Here is a 16,512-nt window from a genome sequence, read left to right on the forward strand (position 1 = left end):
CTGGGGTATGCTCCATAAGGCAGGAGGGGCCGTGGAGGGGGTGGTTGTTTAAGCATTAGTGCTGTTTAGCAATGATTACTTAAAGTATTGGTGCCATCTAAATACTGGTTTCTTTTACTTGATCAGTTATTTTAAAAACCATTGGCATGCCCATTGAAATGCCAAGGAGTTAGTTTTAACATGGAGGTACTTTTTTTTTTTTTTTTTTTTTTTTTTTTTACAGAACACTGTATCTGATTAACTTATAAAAACCCTCTTGTATTAAAAAAACAAACACCCCTCTTTTAAACTTCATTGATAACATCCCTCTTTCTTCTGCTTTCTTTCAAGAATTATAATTCCTTCAAAACTCTGCTCATGTGTTGTGTTTCCCCAGAAGTCTTTGCTGGTAACTACCAATTTCTGTAGACCTAACTCTGACATAAATTAAAAATTTCTAAGCAATCTCCAACTATTATCCCACATTATGTTGAAATTGTCTGTAGGTGTTTCTACTTAATTAGACAAAACTCCTTCTTCTTGTTTTATCTTGGGAAATAGCTCTAGCACACAGGACCAAATTTGACAAAAGATGATAACTAAATATTTTTAATTGAACAGTATTGATGGTTTTCCCTGAAAATATAATAATTTCCTCAAAGGCCAGTAGATGACAAATCCTGAATGAACTAGGTAAGGGTATTTGGTGGCTAGATTTCTTGCTCTCACATGTTATGGTCAGTGTCCTTCCAAGATGTTCTCTTACCCATTGCTTCCCTTGTAACATTTATCACAACACATTGGAATCACCTCTTTGCATGTCCCCTCTAGCCTATCCCCCCAGTGAAAGCATTGCATTATCTCTGGGCTTTTTCATGGTCTCCTCCCCAGTAAGTAGGTCACTATTATATTTAATATTAAGAATGATTAGACATGCTCTTCCATAAAAATGTAATGTATTCTACTTTCATAGATTAAGTATGAAAACATATTTCTGACCCAGTAAAGTAATTCTTAGTTACTTTTATTTAAGAGAAGAATCAGAGACTAGTATTAAAAGTTCTTCAGGTAACATTGTTAGGAATTAATTTTTTTTTTTATCAGTGGGGTTCCTGATTGTAAAGAACAGAAAATCTCTGACCAATGTAAACAACATTGATAAAATCAATTAAAAATATTATAGTTAACAATAAGTGGGAAGACTGGAAAGTTAGGCTTGGGAAGAAATATGCCAGAAGCTGGACACCAAACCCACGGTATATTTGCATTTTAAGAACAAGGGAAGGCTTGCACTCACCCTCTATGAGCCAGGCACTGGGGCTGCTGCTGAATTCCCAGTGGCCTGTCTTTTCCTGTGTAAAAGCATTTGATTGACCAAACTGAGAAGGTAAGGGAAAATCTGCCCTTACCTTACCCTTGTTTGTCTGGGCGGCATGAGTAAATACCTGACTCCTGTTTGTTTCTGGAGTGGGCTGTGCCTAGCATGTGTTAGCTTCTGTAAACATGGGTAAGGACAGCCAAATGCAAATGCAAATAAAATCTCCACAAATGCCCACCCACAACACCTTCTCTCTGGCTGCCCCTGCTATATCACTGTGTCCTGGCATCAGCTAAGGGTCTTCAGGAATCTCCTTCATACTTCCCCTGCCATAGGCACCTCTGTGGCTTAAAACACTGTGACATAAAATGCCCCTAGATACAAGATTTTTCTCCCCTCACTCTCTTAATGACAGTAAAAAGGAAGCAAATGTTTACCTATAATATATGTAAATAATAAAAGACCTCTCATGTATTCTGAGAAATTTAATAACATTCCTCACAAATTTTTAGACATGGGTTTAGTGAAGTGTGTGGGTGGCTCAGTTGGTTAAACCTGATTTGAGCTCAGGTTTTGATCTCAGGGTCATAGGATTGGGCCCTAAGTTGGGCTCCACACTGAGAGAAGCCTGTTTGGGATTCATTCTCTCTCTCTCTCTCTCTCTCACCCTCTCACCCTCTTCCCCTGTTTGCTCTACCTCCACTCATGTGTATGTGCTCTCTCTCTCTCTCTCTCTCTCTCTCTCTCTCACGAAAAAAAAAATAAAGGTGGCATAGTGTATACCCCTTTAATTTTAGAAAGGCTTGCTGTTAATCAGATGATTGTTTTTCTCTGAGTTCATGTTATCCTATATATTTTTCTGAGTAGACTCCTTAAAATACCACTCCTGTGATTCATGATTTTTCTGCAGGGCTTGTGATATTTTTTAAATTGCTTTTAACTTTTAAAAATATCTTCCTCTCAATGAACTATTACCAAGACACATTTACATCACACAGCATTAGGTTTTCTTTACTTGATCTGAATCTTTGTGGCAATTAGGATAATTTTTTTTTCTAATTTGCACTATGTAAAAAGGTTTCATTGCTTAAAAGCACAGCTTTAAGAATACAATAATACAAATTATTACAAAATTCCCTTGATTTTTCCTTTTAGGAGGAAATTTGCCCTGATTTAGTTTTTACTAAAAAAATTAGAAGTTTATAGATGGAAAAAAATGTCTTGTGACTGAAGCATAGCACTTAAAAAGGCAGCTGAAGCTAGAAGCTTAGAATGCAGTTTTCTTTCTACTGCTCTCATCATGTTTTTTACTTCATGCAAAATTCACTTATTTATCACTAGCGGCCTCTAGTGTGTATTCAATTTTTTCCTCCTAGGCTGTACATTAGTGGGTTATTAGTAACTAGAGAGCAGTTCCATGTGTTAGGAGCAAGAAAAACAACTATAGTTTCTGTCATCTTATCATTATATCAGTCAGTGAAAAGAACATTTTCACATATGCATGTGGTCTTAATATTCCTTTTCACCAGTAATAGGCTTTTATGGTGAATTTCCTCAGTATGGCAGCTATTCACCAACCTGTACCTCTGATGTGGTGGGGGGAAGTGGTTGATGGTCATGAATAACACTGGTGCAGTCTGATGCTTTAAGACATTGGTTACCAAAACCAACAATTTTAGCCAAATCGTATATAGCAAAGTCTGAACTAAACTGTGCTTATGTGTTCAATTTTAAACAAAACTGTGTACAAGCAATTTTTAATGAAATCATAATTACAAATAATAGCAATAGGAAAATCAGTTCACTTAAATGAACCAAATCTGTACTATTTAGTATTTACCTTTTTTTTTTTTTAGTATTTACCTTTTGATTATTGACTTTATACATTCCTTTTTTTTTTTTTTTTTTTTTGGAAAATAAGTAGGGCAGGAACAGAGGGAGAAGGGGAAAGCATCTTAAGCAGACTCCATGCTCAGCTTGGAGCCTGATGAAGGGCTCAATCTCATGACCCTGATATCATGACCTAGGCTGGAATCAAGAATTGGATGCTTAACCGACTGAGCTACCCAAGCACCCGTGTATAGTCCTTTCTCTTAAAGATATCTCGTTCACTACCCTCACACACTCTCCTACTTGTAGAAGTAATACAGGTTCATTATAAGGAACTTGTGGAATATAGGAAGATACAAAGTAAAATAAAAAGAACTTAAAATCACCTAGGTTCTCAGTATTCATATTTTTACGTAACCTTTTTCAATTTCATATTTTTGTGATCATGTTTCTCTTGCTGAGTGTATGCATGCACATGTAATAGGGATTTTTGTGCATATATTGTTTTACAGCATACCTGTTTGATACTATTATGAACACATTATGTCATTAAATATAAGTCATTACATTCTTTATCAGTCTTCATATGTCAGAAGCATGTTCGTAATTTTTTATAATATCAATAAGTAAAACTTAGATAAGTTTGCATGAGTTCTTGGCACTTAAAGTAGATTCTTGGAAATTAAGATATGAGGTCGAAAGTTATGAATTTAAAAGTATTTTTTCCCACTTTTCAGGCTTTTTTTTCACTTAAAAAAGATTTTATTTATTTATTCATGAGAGACAGAGAGAGAGGCAGAGACATAGGCAGAGGGAGAAGCAGGCTCCCTGCAGGGAGCCCGATATAGGATTCGATCCTGGGACTCCAGGATCACGCCCTGGGCCAAAAGTGGCCTGTTTATTACTATGTCTCTGTACTTTTGGTGACAGGAATATGGATTCTACGCATTTATTTCTAGGAGTTGTTGTGACCATTGCTTTCTGGTGGTCCTCCCCCCACCCTGGACTTCTCATTTGTATATAGATGAGTATGTGTCCAAACACAAGGGACTCTTCAGCTTTCTAGAGCTCTCTTTCTCCCTGTAGTTCCATTTTCTCAGGTACTCTATCCTGTATTTCCTAGCTTTCCATCTGTCCTTAAAATTGGTCCACTCATTTGAGGAGACCACAGGTCTCTGTTTTTTCTCACTAGAAAACTGGCTAGAAACTGGCTCCAGGAAGAAAGCTGAGGTAATAATAATGGGGCTTGTCTCATTTGTTTCAGCAAGCACTGTCCTGAGCTGCCTACTGTCTATGTCTGGATACCATTGTTTCACATATTTTGTCTTGTTTTCTAACTGGCTGTTGTGGTGACAGGTCAATTCCCATAGAATAGGCAGAAAGAGCAGGCCATATATTTTAATTTCTTACAAAATTTGCACTGTTGATATTGAGTTGGAACACTCAGTCACAAAATTGAATCTTCTTTTGTTTGCTCATGGCCTAGAATGAAATATACTTTCAGCAAGCCTCATATGATTTTGTAATTGTACCTCTCCTTAGCACTTCGTATTCATTAAAAACAGATCACAACTTTAAAAGCATAAGTAGAGCTTACCTAAGGATTGGTAGCTCATGGTTGGAGTAACTTTGCACTGCACTCACACTGCTCTTTGATTACCATGCAGCTCTGATTGTACATACAAGTAGAGTGTGTTTCAAATAAGAGCCAAGATCTTAGAAATGGAATTGCCTCTTGTGAGGGAAGTATGGCAAGAAAATTTCCCTGTGCCAAGCAAGATTATCTTCAATTCAGAAAGGAGGAGGAGGAGAGAACATTTTGAATCTGTGTAACATCTGTGTATATTACTTCGTACCTCTCAACTTGGCTTTCTACCATAAAATTAGGATGATAAAAACCTTATGGAACTGTTATGAAAATAAAATAAAATTTTAATAATAAATATTAAATGCATCAATAAAATTAAGACTGGCATATAGGAAGTATTCAAAAAAATATTTCCTGGAAGTTTTCTTCTAGGGTAAGAGCCCTCACATCTTTCTCCTTTTTTTTTCTCCTTTTCCTCTAATTCAAGATTCTTTTTTTTTTACAAAGTTACATGTTTTCCCCCTATCATTTCTCTCTCCTCACATGTCCTTAATTTTTATTTTAAATATGTGATAGAGAGATTTTTATCTGTATTTCTTTTTTTATAATTATTTTTCTTTTCTCTGAGTATTTTTGTTCTCTTTTTGTTTTTCTTTGTTATTTTATTAAAATCTTCAAAAAAAAAAATCCCATCCTCTGAGATAATCAATGTCAAAGGCTTAATTTATTCACTACCACCATTTCCTTCATTCTTATACAAAAATGTATAATATGTTTACAGGTATTTTTGTTTGTTTTTATTTGATTGTTTTAAACTATGTTATTAATACCAAAACTTATGGGATGCAGCAAAAGCTATATTAAAAGAGAATTTAATAGTAATAAACATCATTATTAAAAGAAGATCTCAAACAACCTAACATTACACTTCAGAAAACTAGAAAAGGAACAAATTTAATCTCAAAGTTAATAGAAGGAATAAAATAAAGATTTAGAGCAGAAGGTAATGAAATAGAGAAAAAGAAAAATCAATGAAGGTAAGAGTTGGGTTTTTGAAAAGATAAACCAGATTTTTTGAAAATCCTTACCCAGACTAACCAAGAAAAAAAGAAAGAATCAAATAAAATCATAAATGAAAGTTACATAAGCAGTGCCACAGAAATAAAAAAAAAGATCATAAGGGACTATTATGAGCAGTTACGTGCCAACAAATTGGACAGCCCAAAGGGAATAGATAAATTCCTAGAAACACAATAAAGCATACCAAGACTGAGTCAAGAAGAAATATCCTCAGCAGATCAATAACAAATAAGATTGTATCAATAACAAATAAGAAGATTGAATCAGTAATTAAAAACCTTCCAAAAACAACAAGAAAAAAAACCTTCCAACAGGAAAAGGTGAGAACAGATGGCATCACAGATGAATTTTTCTAAATTTTTAAGGAAAATTAATACCAACCCTTTTTAAATTCTCCCAGAAAATAGAAGTAGAAGAAATACTTCCATTTTTTCATCAAGTCAGCATTACCCTGATATAAAGCCAGAGATACCAAAAGAAAACCATAGAACGATATTCCTGATGAACACATATGCAAAAATTCTCAACAAAATAGCAAACCAAATTCAAGAGCACATTAAGAGAATCACACACCAGGACCAAGTGGCATTTATCCTTGCTGTGCAAGGATGGGTCAACATATCATCAACATGATACACCACAGTAGCAGAATAAAGGATAAAAATCACATTATCACCTCGATAGATGCAGAAAAAGCATTTGACAAAATTTAACACTTTTGTGATTTAAGAAACTCTCAAATTACTTCAACACAGCAAAGTCGGGGATCCCTGCCCCGGGTGGCTCAGCAGTTTAGCGCCTGCCTTTGGCACAGGGCATGATCCTGGAGTCTTGGGATTGAGTCCCACATCGGGGTCCCTGCATGGAGCCTGCTTCTCTCTCTCTCTCGCTCTCTCTCTGTGTGTGTGTCTCATGAATAAATAAATAAAATATTAAAACACACACCCAACAAAGTCCATATATGGAAAGCCAATAGCCAACATACTTAGTGGGTGAAAAACTGAAAATCTTTCCTCTAATATTTGGAAAGAGACAAGTATTATGTACTCTCACCACTAATATTCAACATAGTACTAGATATGCAAACCAGAGCAATTATGCAAGAAAAAGAAATGAAAGGCATCCAAATTCTAAAGGAAGAAATAAAATAAGCTCTGTTTGCAGATCACATGACCTTATATCTCTAAAACCCTAATGAGCGACCACACACACACAGACACACACACACACACACACATAGAGTTTTAAAAAAATCTCTTGGAACAAATAAATGGATTCAGCAAAATTACTGTATACAAAATCATTACGCAAAAATCAGCTGCACAGAAACAGCAAAGTATCTAAAAGGAAACTGAGAAAACAATCCCACTTACAAAATCATCAAAAAGGAATAGAATACTTAGGAATAAACTTAATCAAGGAAGTGAAGGACTAGTACACTGAGAACTATAAAATGCTGATGATTGGGCAGCCCGGGTGGCTCAGCAGTTCTCTCTCTCTCTCTCATGAATAAATAAAATCTTAAAAAAATATATATATATAATGCTGATGATCTCATATTAACTTTTTATAAAAATTAAAGGAAATTTTGGAGGTGATGGATGTGTTTATGACATAGATTCTGGTCATAGTTTTGTGGGTGTGTCCTTATGTCTAAATTTATCAATTTATATACAATAATTATGTGCAGCTTGTATATAAAACGTTCTTTTTTTTTTTTAAATCTCAAAGTAAGAGCATATACATTTTTCTAGAACTTGATTTTTTTCGACTTCATAAAATAGAGTAGATGTTCCCTCTAAGGACAGTTGTCAACTCTAGGATGAAGTCAAATCATCTTAAAGCTGCCTATTTCCCTATTAAGGGACATTATATTTTATTTAGCCTTCCCTGTATTATTCAACGTTTAGTTTTTTTCTCCTTATTGTTACTATACAGATGTCCTCTGTACTGTTCTTTGTAGGATAGATTCTTAAGAGGGATTGCTGGCCTGTAAGCTGTATTCCATTCATGATCCCATTAGTCTGTGAGTGTGCTTGTTTTTCTTCAGGTTAGCAACACTTGCTCCTAATTTTTGACAAGTTCTTCCATCAGTATCCTACTATTGCTTTAATACTTATTTCCTTGCTAAGAAATTAGTTACTTACCATGTTTTCATATACCTAGTGCCTTTTATATTTCTTGTGTGACTTTTCCTTGTGTGAATAGCCTTTGACAATTTTTTCTATTAGATTTGTTTCCTTTACCACTTTGGAGTACTATTTGTATATTAGAGATAGCAGTCTTTATGCATTACATATTTTACACATATAGAAATACTATATGCTGACCTTTCTTAAACTTTTTTTATAAGCACATTGTTACATTTTTATATAGTCTAGTAGGATTTCTTTGTCATTGTATGTTTTCTCTTTCCTCAGAATATCTCTTTTGTTGAAAATTATACAAATATTTAAGTATCTTTTGGCAACTTTATTACATCTAGAGACTTATTTGTGAAGACAGTTGAACTAATTATTTCTATATATACAGTCATTTTTCCTTGTTGTATTTTAGATCACTCTCTTTTTTGCCCCCTCCTCTTATTGAAGTTATGCAGTTTTGCAGAGAATGTTAGTTCAAATCTTGTGAATGATTAATTCCCCCTTTCTTCAGACAGAGCACCATTTTTTGCCCTGTATTTGTAGCCATACTCTTTTTCAACAGTGTTCTGAGACATTCTTCTCCTAACCTATTTCTTAATCAAAATCCCTTCCTTCCTTTAACAACCAGCACAAATTGTTCTCTTCTGCTTCAGTGATACATTTCTAAAATATGCAGGGTGAGCAAATTAACACTGATAAATAAAATCCTTAGGGAGTCATGTGGTTGTATAGAGAACTTTCTCCAGGACAGAGTCTGGCTCCATTTCATAAATGTGCATACGTGGAAGGCTGTAGACATTAGCTGTCCGAGAACAAAGATTTGGCTGCCTGGGTTTGAATTTTGGCTCTTATTAACTTTATAACCTCGGGCACATTACTTAGCTTCTCTAGTAATAACTTTTATTTTAGCTGAAGAGCTTTACACTGTGCTTATTACTGTGTGCCAGGCATTCTCTAAGTGCTTTACATGGATTAACTCTTAATCTTCACAACCACTCTAAATTACCTTCATTTTACATGTGAAGAAGTGAGGCTCAGAAAGTTCAGTAATTTGGACAAGCTAGGAAGTAGTGGGCCAGGCATAACGGGAGGTTTGTAATAAGTGCTTCTTTTTCACTCATTTCTTCCCCTGCCTTCGCCCTCCTGGCCTTTCTTTTGCCCTTTTACCATTTTACCATCTTCTCCTCTCTTCCCACTCCCACCTCACTATTCTTTCCTTCTCCCCTCTTTCCTACCACCATTCCCCATTCTGTCCCCTCCTCTCCTTATCTCCTCTCTCTCTCCCCACCTTGTTACTTCATTGTATTAGCATTGGCATCTGTGTACTTGGTGCTAACACATCACATTTAGGCATATTTTCTAAATATTCAGCCTCCCTCTTGATTATTATGTGCAATGGGTCTTTAGCTCACTAAGCTCAGCTCTTTTTGAACTCTTATTTTGTCATTAGTGAGTGGCAAGTATGGTAAGAGTTAAATGTAAAAACTAAAAGAGTCTACGCCATTTATGTAGTGTTTGGAATACCTTTTAGTACCAGTCAGTCAGTGCCAGTAGCTTGAGGATACCAAGGTGAGATGTACTGGTGTGATCGATGCTACCGGTGAACAGACGTATGGTCAGTGGAGACAGGATTCTGTGTACCCTTAGTCACTTGCTATAAGCACTCAGCCCCTAAAGAGTTATGAAAGTAATCTTCCTGTGTAAACTCTTTTATATCATTACATCATACCTCTGTATCTGTGAAGTGTCATACCCAGTAAGTGCCTCTTCAGAATGCCCACTACCATGGCAACCGATGCCTCAGAAATGTGAGATGGGTTTTTAATTGTTCTGTCCAAAAGCACATTTCAGGAAGTTTCAAAAACTACTGTATTGTATGACAAAAAGTTATAATTATTGTAGTCATCTCAGCCTGTATATCAGGTGTATTTTTGGCATGAGCCTTCTTAGGAATAAGTATCCTTGTTCATTTTTTTCTTTATTCATGTTTAAAGCATGTATGTTATTTTGGAGAAAATTATATTAAAAAATTAATCAGTTATCTTGTATCAATATAAGTTTGTTTTCCTGTAAATATTTTATGTGAAAATATAAGTAAATTTATATGATTGCTTTCCTTCATGATTCACATATGTGATAAAAAGAAATCTAATTCTGTTTAAAATTGCATATCCTATGGGGACCAACACTAGTTGCTTGTGTGTATCAGTTTTTATTTTTCATTTTTATTTATTGTCAAAATCAATATGATATTTGGAAACTGGCAAATTGATTCTAGATATCTGAAGGACTAAAATCTGTAGAGCAATATAAAATCAGTTTTATGAGGAAGTTGGATGATTCATACTGCACAGAACCCAAGTCCTAAGTTTAAATGGCTACTTTACATGGTGAAATAGATTGGATACTAGCCATATGTACAAAATTCACTTGACTTCTTGGGTCTTGGTTCCTTACAAAGGATAATGAAGATATTGGAGGAATGATTCCTTTTCCTCCTCCCAGCAATGCCTCATTCTTGCTGGATGCTCTCAAGAAAACGATAGAGTGGGTGGCTTGGAAACAATAAGCACTTAGTTCTCATGGGGAGAACTTAGTTCTCATGAGGAGGCCGGGAAGTACAAGATCAAGGTTCAGTGTGTGGTAAGATCTACTTCCTGGCTCATAGATGCCTGTCTTCTCGCTGTGTCCTTATATGGTAGAAGGGACAAGAGAGCTGGAGTTTCTTTTATAGGGGCTGTAATCCCAATCATGAGGGGGCCACCATTCTGACCCAATCACCTCCTAAAGGCCTCACCACCTAATAACATTATATTAGATTATATTTAAGATTTCAATATACACATTTGAGGGGTACACAAACATTCAGACCCTAGCAAGCAATAATAAATTCTGAGATCTATGTGAGTTTTGTTCTATGGGTGGTTGAATGTTGTTTGATGGCAGCATTTTAAAGAAACTTCAAGTCTATTTTTAGACCTTATATGGATAGAGTAAAAAAATATTTGCCTAAATATGTGTAAAATAAAATTAGTAGTAATGGATATGTAGCCAGGGACGTTTTGAGAAGAAAAGTTTACAGGAAGATGTTGAAACCAGGCAAGTGATTTAAAAACTTAGATACTTCCCAATTCTGAAATAAACTATTGTCTTTTGTACATAGCTGATGTTGAGTGAATGTAACAATTTTATTAATTACCAAAAATTTCCATAGGCAACCATCGTTGGTTAACAAACCACGAAAAACTAAGCACTTAATGTAGTACAGATCATTGTGGGAGAACTTCTTACCATATGTCCTAGGGAGACATAAAGCTCAAAGAAGAGTTGGTCTAACACAGATTAGTTGGATTAGGTTAGACCTAAGAAGTAATATTTTCAATTAAGTTAAAAACTTGAAAAAGATGGCATGAAAGGACAGGGTTAATATGGGGTTTTCATGTTCATCTTTATTCATTTTATCCTGCGTGTACTGGGACGAGGTGGCTGAGTTGTTAAGGTGATGGACTGCTTATCCCAAGTGCATATATAAGCTGTTCTCAGTACAATTTCTTAGTACCTCAGGCCCCATTTCTCTGGTTCTTACCCTTTGATCCTGTAGTGACAGCCATGTCCATTGTCCAGTGCTTGTAGCTGCACCCTGCATTGGCGAATAAAGGGACCTGTGGTTCCCCCCTTAAATTTATTAAGTGCATTGTGGCAGCTTCTGCCCTCTTGCAAGAGTCTCTATGAAAATTCTATAACCTCAACCCATTGGTGTCAGTAGAATCTCTCTAGGAGCCCGATAGCTTCTGTCTGTGTCTTGGCTTTTATGACCTAGAGATGTTTCCAAGTTCTGGGGCTTCAACTCTTGATGCGTATAATACTCAGTAAAATAAAGCTCTGAACAAATTATAAATGGTTGGGAAGAGAAATAAATAATTATGATGTAATTAGAGACATTCATTTTGGGGAGTTCTCTCCCTCTACTATGACTTGTGTAGTATTTCAGAAGTGTCTAGAAGCCTCCTGTTTCCAGAAATATGTCAATAGGGCATTTGGAAAATGTCGTTGAACTGACTCCTGCTCTTCAGAGAATGCATAATCCTGTTCTTCATCTGTTCTGTTCAAATTTGTTGATGCTCTGAACCTGTGTGAGGGCACAGTAATGTAAACATTTGTGTATATGTAAACAGTAATATGGAAAGATTAGGAGTCTTGGTATTAGGGTTTTTGAACTGGGAGTTATTTGTTCTTAAAATATTTATTTATTTATTTATTTATTTGAGAGAGAGAGAGAGAGAGAATGAGCAGTGAGGGAGAGGGAGAAGGAGAAGCAGATTGCTCATTGGGAGCCCAATGTGGTGCTCCATCCCAGGACCCTGAGATCATGACCCGAGCTGAAGGCAAGACACTTAACCAATGAGCCACCCAAGCACCACTGAACTGGGAGTTTTTTAAATCAATAATCTTCTTTAATCTTTATTTTTTAAAGCAGGATATACATTGACTGGCAATTTGACTAAGTTGATGAATTAGCCTGGTATATGAGTTGCTTTTAGTCATACAATATAGAAACCAAGAGTATAAGACATCCTCTTGGCATAGTTTTAAAGGTTAACAAAGAAGTACTCTTAATTAGTTGATTTACTTGGAATTCTTTCTTTCAGCTTTTTGCCCGAATTCATCAGTGGAGACTTTGATTCTATTAGGCCTGAAGTTAAAGAATATTATGCCGTTAAGGTAAACTATAAACACTTTTATATTTAAGATCTCATGTGGTTGCTTTTCCTTTGTTCTTTCTGGCTTCCTTGGTGTATGTGTAGGGATTTAGAAACTCTGGTTATTTAAAAACAAAGTTTATAGCAATTTTAATACACATGCAAATAGAAATTTAGAAAATGACAAGTGGAAGCAGTCTAAGCAATTCCATCACCATCTGATAATCATTAATGCTTTAGTCCTTTAAGCATATATATTTTAAATGAGTCTGTAGTTTATATAGGCTCATTTAATAATATACTATTGCTGCCTACAACCTCATTGGTTAATATATATTTTTCACAAGTAATTTTTAATTTCCTTTAATGAATATGCTGTGTTTAATTTAACCAATTCCCAATTGAGTTATATTTAAGTTATGTCTTTTTTTTGCATTGTGAACTAATAAAAACATCCTTGTACATGAATGTTTATAAAAATGCATAATTCTGTGTCCCCAGAATTGAGAACCACAGTTTTTTTTCTTTAATTTTAGTTTTCTTGAAACCATTATTACTGTGTTCTGTATAAAACTATTCATTACAATGTGAAATTAATGATGACACACAGTTTATTAAGGCATTCATTTTATCACTACTATTGTGCAAACCTTCCAGAGATCCTTACTACTACTAAGAATATGTATATGATCTAATTGAGAGTGATAGAAGACACATAGGAGGGTATTACAGTAATTAATAACTTTTCACTGGTTTTAGAGGACAATGCAGTGTTTTTAAAATAAAAATTGTAGCCTCAGCAATTCTTTGAACCACAACATCATCCTCTGTGTTATTCTAAACTGGCATTACCAAATCACACATATTTGTAAAACAGCAATTACTGAGATAAAAATGTAAATTCTTTATAAAGCGTGGGGATGGGTGAGATAAATTCATAAAGAAGAAAGGGAGGAAACCTTTCATAGGAAGGAAAGAAAGAAGAAAGAGAGGATAGGAAGGAAAAGAAAGAAAAGAAAAGAAAAGAAAAGAAAAGAAAAGAAAAAAAGAAAAGAAAGAAGGAAGGAAGGAAAGAGAAAAAGAAAAGCATGATTCTAGATAGGGAAGCAAAGTTACGAAGGTTATAATGCACAGGCTGTTACAATTTGGAAATTCTGGGGCTGGCAGTGAATTGCAGATCTGGGCATGTTCCCTCTGCCCACCAGCTGATCAGACTCTCCATCAGCAGATGAAGACTGTTCCCAAGTCAGTGTCTGATATTCATGCACAATTACTTCAACATTGGCATCTTTGTGTTCATTCCCCACAGTCTCCCTTCTCATTAACTCCATACCTCAACCTCATTGGGATGGAAAGCCCTCAGCCTTGCTTACAACGAAAGTTTTACAGAGTCTAGATATTAATCATATCTTTGGAAGTGGAAGAAACAGCAGGAGAGGCAGGAACAAGCAGACTTAGAAACAAGTTGAAGCTCGGGCCAGATGTGACTTTCCTCCCCCTGTCTTAAATGCTGCTGGCTTGACAGAACTGGAAGTGTCAGTCTGGTCATTCCCATCCAAGATGGGGAAATAACAGAAAAGAAGGGGAACCCAGCTCCTTAATTTCTAAATGCAGTCAAACATAAAGGAAGATTTTGAGTTAACTACTATTTGATGAATTTCTCCTATAACTTCTGCTTCAGTTTTTTAACCTCAAAGTTAATTTATATATATAAAATCTATATTGAGATTTAATTTTTAAAGTAAGATTAGCTAATCTAATAATTCTTACATTGTGTAGTTACAAATTGACATAGTACAATGCAGTTTTTTCAAGTATTGATGGGAATCATGGATTTTGAACTTCTCTGATCTGTTTCCAGAGGGCATCAGTGATGTCTTTTATATAGCTAATGTGCCCTGTATAACACATGGTGAGTGTTTAGCCTCAGTTTTAATAATGATGCTAATGACAACAAGTTAATGCAGCATCTCACACATTTCATATAAGCCATTATCTCCAATTTAAGCAATCTTTAAGCTGCTCTTCTACAAATGAAAGAAGGTTGTGTCTGCCTTCAAATACACTTTTTTTCCCCTCCTACTTGATATGAGTTTTCAGTGAAGCTGAAACTGGGGCTCTAGTGAAGAAAGTAAAATAAAGAAGTAATTTAAAACACTGAGAGTTTGTTAAAAATGATGAAGTGGATTTTATAGCCAACATTTATCCATACGGTTTTTTCCCCCAGTAGATATGTCTTTGACTTAAAGGAAAAACTCAGGTTTACATGAGTATATAAAACTTTATTTTTCATTGTTTTAATTTAATTTTATTTTGTTAAAGATTTTATTTGTTGAGAGAGAGTGTGGTGAGCAAAACATGAGTAGTGGGAGGGGCAGAGGGAGAGGGAAAAGCAGACTCCCTATGGGGCTGGATCCCAGGACTCTGAGATCAGGACCAGAGCTGAAACCAGATGCTTAACTGACTAAGCCACCCAGGCGATCCTGATTGTATAAAACTTTAAATTGGTTTGCTTGCCTAATTTCTGAGAACTTTATAACTTTATATTTTAGTATATGAAGTATTTGTCAGCTTTTAAACAGAATATTTTATATCCCAGGTCTTGCCACCTGTAATAATTATCTATTGTTGTTATGGAATAAATTATTCTAAATTTTAGCAGCTTGAAACAGCAAGCAATTTTTATTTCACATATTCTCTCCAGGTAAGGAATATGGAAGTTGATTAACTAGGTGCTTCTGGCTCAAGGTTTCTCATGAGGTTATACTGTAGCTGGGTTTTTGAGTCCTCTCAGGGGCTCCCCTGGGGCTACAGAATTCTGTTCTAAGATTATTCATATAGCTGCCAATTGGTCTCACTGGCTACTATTTCTCAGTGGTTAGTGATTGGAGACATTAGTTCTTTGCCATTGGGCTGCTCACAGCATGGCAGGTTGCTTTCCAGAGAAGGGAGTGAGAAGAACATGTGTGCAAGACAGCCAGTCCAAGACAGAAGTAGCTGTCTGTTTGTGACCTAATTTCAGCAGTGATATACCATCTTACCGTCTCTTCTACAATGCTGCTAGTCATACAGACCAACCTGGGTACAATGAGGGATCAAATGGCACAAGGTTAACAATACCAGATGGCAGGAATCCTTGGTAGCCATCTTGGAGGCTGGCTTCCACGCCATCTGACTTTGTTCTGATAAAGCCTGCGTGTTGGGCAGGGAGAAAGATGTTTTAAAGACATTATAGTAAATTCTTGGTCTTTACTTAATAATTTGTAAGAAGGAAGAAGAAAACAGCTGTTAGACTTTTCTCTTTGATTCTTCTTCATGTGTATACCCTGCTTCAAGCAAAGTTACAAACCAACAGTCCAATCATTACTCTTTATGTTCATAGGCCTTACTTATTTATTCCTTTGGGTTTTGGACAAGTAGGGGGCAGTTAAGTCCACCACTTGATTCCATATGGTCCATAGGAATGCATATAAATTTACTCCATAAATTGAAATTTACTCCGTAAAGTTTTCCTTTTCAGATGGAGTAAACTCTTTATGTTCCTCCTTTTGCCCCCGTGCCTGAGTTCCTCCCTGAGTGGCTTGTGAATATTAGCTCAGATGAGGAATGTATCTTACAGATTTCCCCCTTGATATTTTTGTTTATTTATGTATTACTCTCTGAGTCAGTGTTCCTTGATTCAAGGCTAGAATCCTGTATTTCAGCCTTCTTCATTACCCAATCCGTCATACCCACATTTATTTTAGTTTCTTGGGAACTTTTGAAGAAACTGTTATATCTTGTAACACCTGATAAATGCTTTGATTGATATGTGATCTGTGGGGTCTTCTCTAGATACAGGAAGGAGATTTTAAAACATGCTTTCTTCATATT

At 35.6% G+C, this 16,512-nt stretch overlaps 1 protein-coding gene across 2 annotated transcripts in view; it reads left to right on the forward strand.

Annotated features, from left to right (window-relative positions):
* The window catches only part of TPK1 (thiamin pyrophosphokinase 1), a 319,383-nt gene that overhangs the window by 131,955 nt on the left and 170,916 nt on the right, over positions 1-16,512 (forward strand). For both annotated transcript variants that reach the window (XM_072762803.1, XM_026018334.2), the window contains one exon: positions 12,589-12,661. In XM_072762803.1, coding sequence (XP_072618904.1) covers positions 12,589-12,661 — 73 coding nt within the window. The remainder of the gene's footprint in view (positions 1-12,588; positions 12,662-16,512) is intronic.

This window comes from Vulpes vulpes, chromosome 7 (genome assembly GCF_048418805.1).
Source record: "Vulpes vulpes isolate BD-2025 chromosome 7, VulVul3, whole genome shotgun sequence".
Classification (NCBI taxonomy): Eukaryota; Metazoa; Chordata; class Mammalia; order Carnivora; family Canidae; genus Vulpes; species Vulpes vulpes.